The 1667-nt window shown below is 39.5% G+C and overlaps 1 protein-coding gene across 1 annotated transcript; it reads left to right on the forward strand.

Moving 5' to 3' along the window:
- Nucleotides 1-933: 933 nt before the first annotated feature.
- On the forward strand, nucleotides 934-1413 carry LOC145009871 (uncharacterized). The gene has a single exon (XM_078968502.1). The coding sequence runs from the start codon at nucleotides 934-936 to the stop codon at nucleotides 1411-1413; it is 480 nt and encodes a 159-aa protein (XP_078824628.1).
- Nucleotides 1414-1667: the final 254 nt, after the last annotated feature.

Consider the following 1667-nt stretch of genomic DNA (forward strand, 5'->3'; position numbering starts at 1 on the left):
CGAAGGGCTTATCTCAAAATACCTCATGGAGAGTGAAAGTTAGATATGTACCCAAACTACTAAATGAGCCTGCAAGATATGATGTGCCCAGCACAAGTGGAACCAAAACTTCATTAGGCGAACCTGCACAAACCACTTCTGAAACATCCTCAACAAAACGTGACAACTATGCTCCTGCTTTGAAGAGAAAGGATAACATCCACAGAAATCCAAAACAGGTGGCTGATCAAAAACACCAACAAAATCTGAGATACAAGAAGAATCTCTCAGAAAGAAAACAGTTTTGGAGATCGCAAAATCCTCACTATGTAAGGATCGAAAGGAAGCACAAATCTTAAGAGGAACCAAGGAACCGAAAGGTTATTTTCGGTCCCTCGACCGAAAGGAACTGAAAGGGTAGTTTCGGTCCCTCGATAGAAAGGAACCGAAAGGAGAGTTTCGATCCTCAGAGCAATAGCATCCGAAAGAACGGTTTCGGTTCACCACCCAATAGCAACCGAAAGAGCAGTTTCGGTCCTCATCCCTACAAGTACAATCAGAATCATAGAAGCTCCAATGCTACTTCTAAACCCAATACTTCTCTTTCTAATTCTTTTCCTACAAAAGATTTAAAAGGAAAATGAGAGCTCTTTCCAGAAGATAACAGATGTCCAAAAGAGATCCAAAAGAATGCTGACGTCAATACCACAAATCCCAATCCTACTAAATCTAAACCAACCAAAATTAAAGTCTTCATTATAAAAAGAAAAGGTGAAACAACTTTAATTAAACGTACTTACTTGGTTGATATTTATCTTACTATTCTCTGTCCTGTAAAAGGCTCACTAAGACCCAAGAAACTTTGGGTTCCTAAATCTGCTTAATATTTTGCAGGTTATTTGTAACGAGCAGCTTGACGAATAATGGTATATTGATAGTGGCTGCTCGCATCACATGATAGGGAGGAAGGAACAACTAAGGGAGTTTCGGTCTCTCAAGGATGGTGGTATTGTGAAGTATGGCAATAACTCATTTGGCACTATCAAAGGCTATGGAATGATTACTAATGGCGATTTCTCAATAAGAAAAGTGGCTTATGTTGAAGGGCTCCAACACAACCTTATCATTGTATCACAGTTGGTAGTTGGTACTGGATTGAAGGTATCATTTGACGATGAAGGCTTAGAGATTGTCGAGAAGAAATCTAATAACGTTATGCTGCAGTCAAAGCGAAAGGAGGAAATGTATCCTTTGAACCTCAACCCAATTCGAGGTAAACCAGCGGTTTGCTTACTCATGAAGGCTCACTCGGATGAAAGCTGGTTATGGCATAGAAGATTATCTCACTTGAATTTCAAGGATATCAACAAGCTGGTTTTAGGTGATCATGTTCGAGGTCTTCCAGTTCTAAATTTTGATAAAGAACATCTCTGAGCTGCATGTGAAATGGGAAATCAAAGTAGGCAAAGTCATCCTTCTATTATCAATACAAAGGTGATAGAGCCGTTGGAACTGTTACATATTGACCTGTGTGGTCCCTCATCCATTGAAAGCATTGGTGGAAACAAGTACATTCTGGTGATAGTGGATGATGTCTCTCGATTTACATGGGGTATTCTTCTTGAAGCAAAATTCTGAAGCTACTCCAAAACTTAAGCTCTTCATAAAACAGGTAGAGACTCAACTAA

This window comes from Lactuca saligna, chromosome 8 (genome assembly GCF_052625555.1).
Source record: "Lactuca saligna cultivar CGN05327 chromosome 8, ASM5262555v1, whole genome shotgun sequence".
NCBI lineage: Eukaryota > Viridiplantae > Streptophyta > Magnoliopsida > Asterales > Asteraceae > Lactuca > Lactuca saligna.

What these genes read in the sequence shown, in the direction of transcription:
- LOC145009871 (XM_078968502.1), top strand. Translation starts at nt 934, where the DNA reads ATGATAGGGAGGAAGGAACAACTAAGGGAGTTTCGGTCTCTCAAGGAT.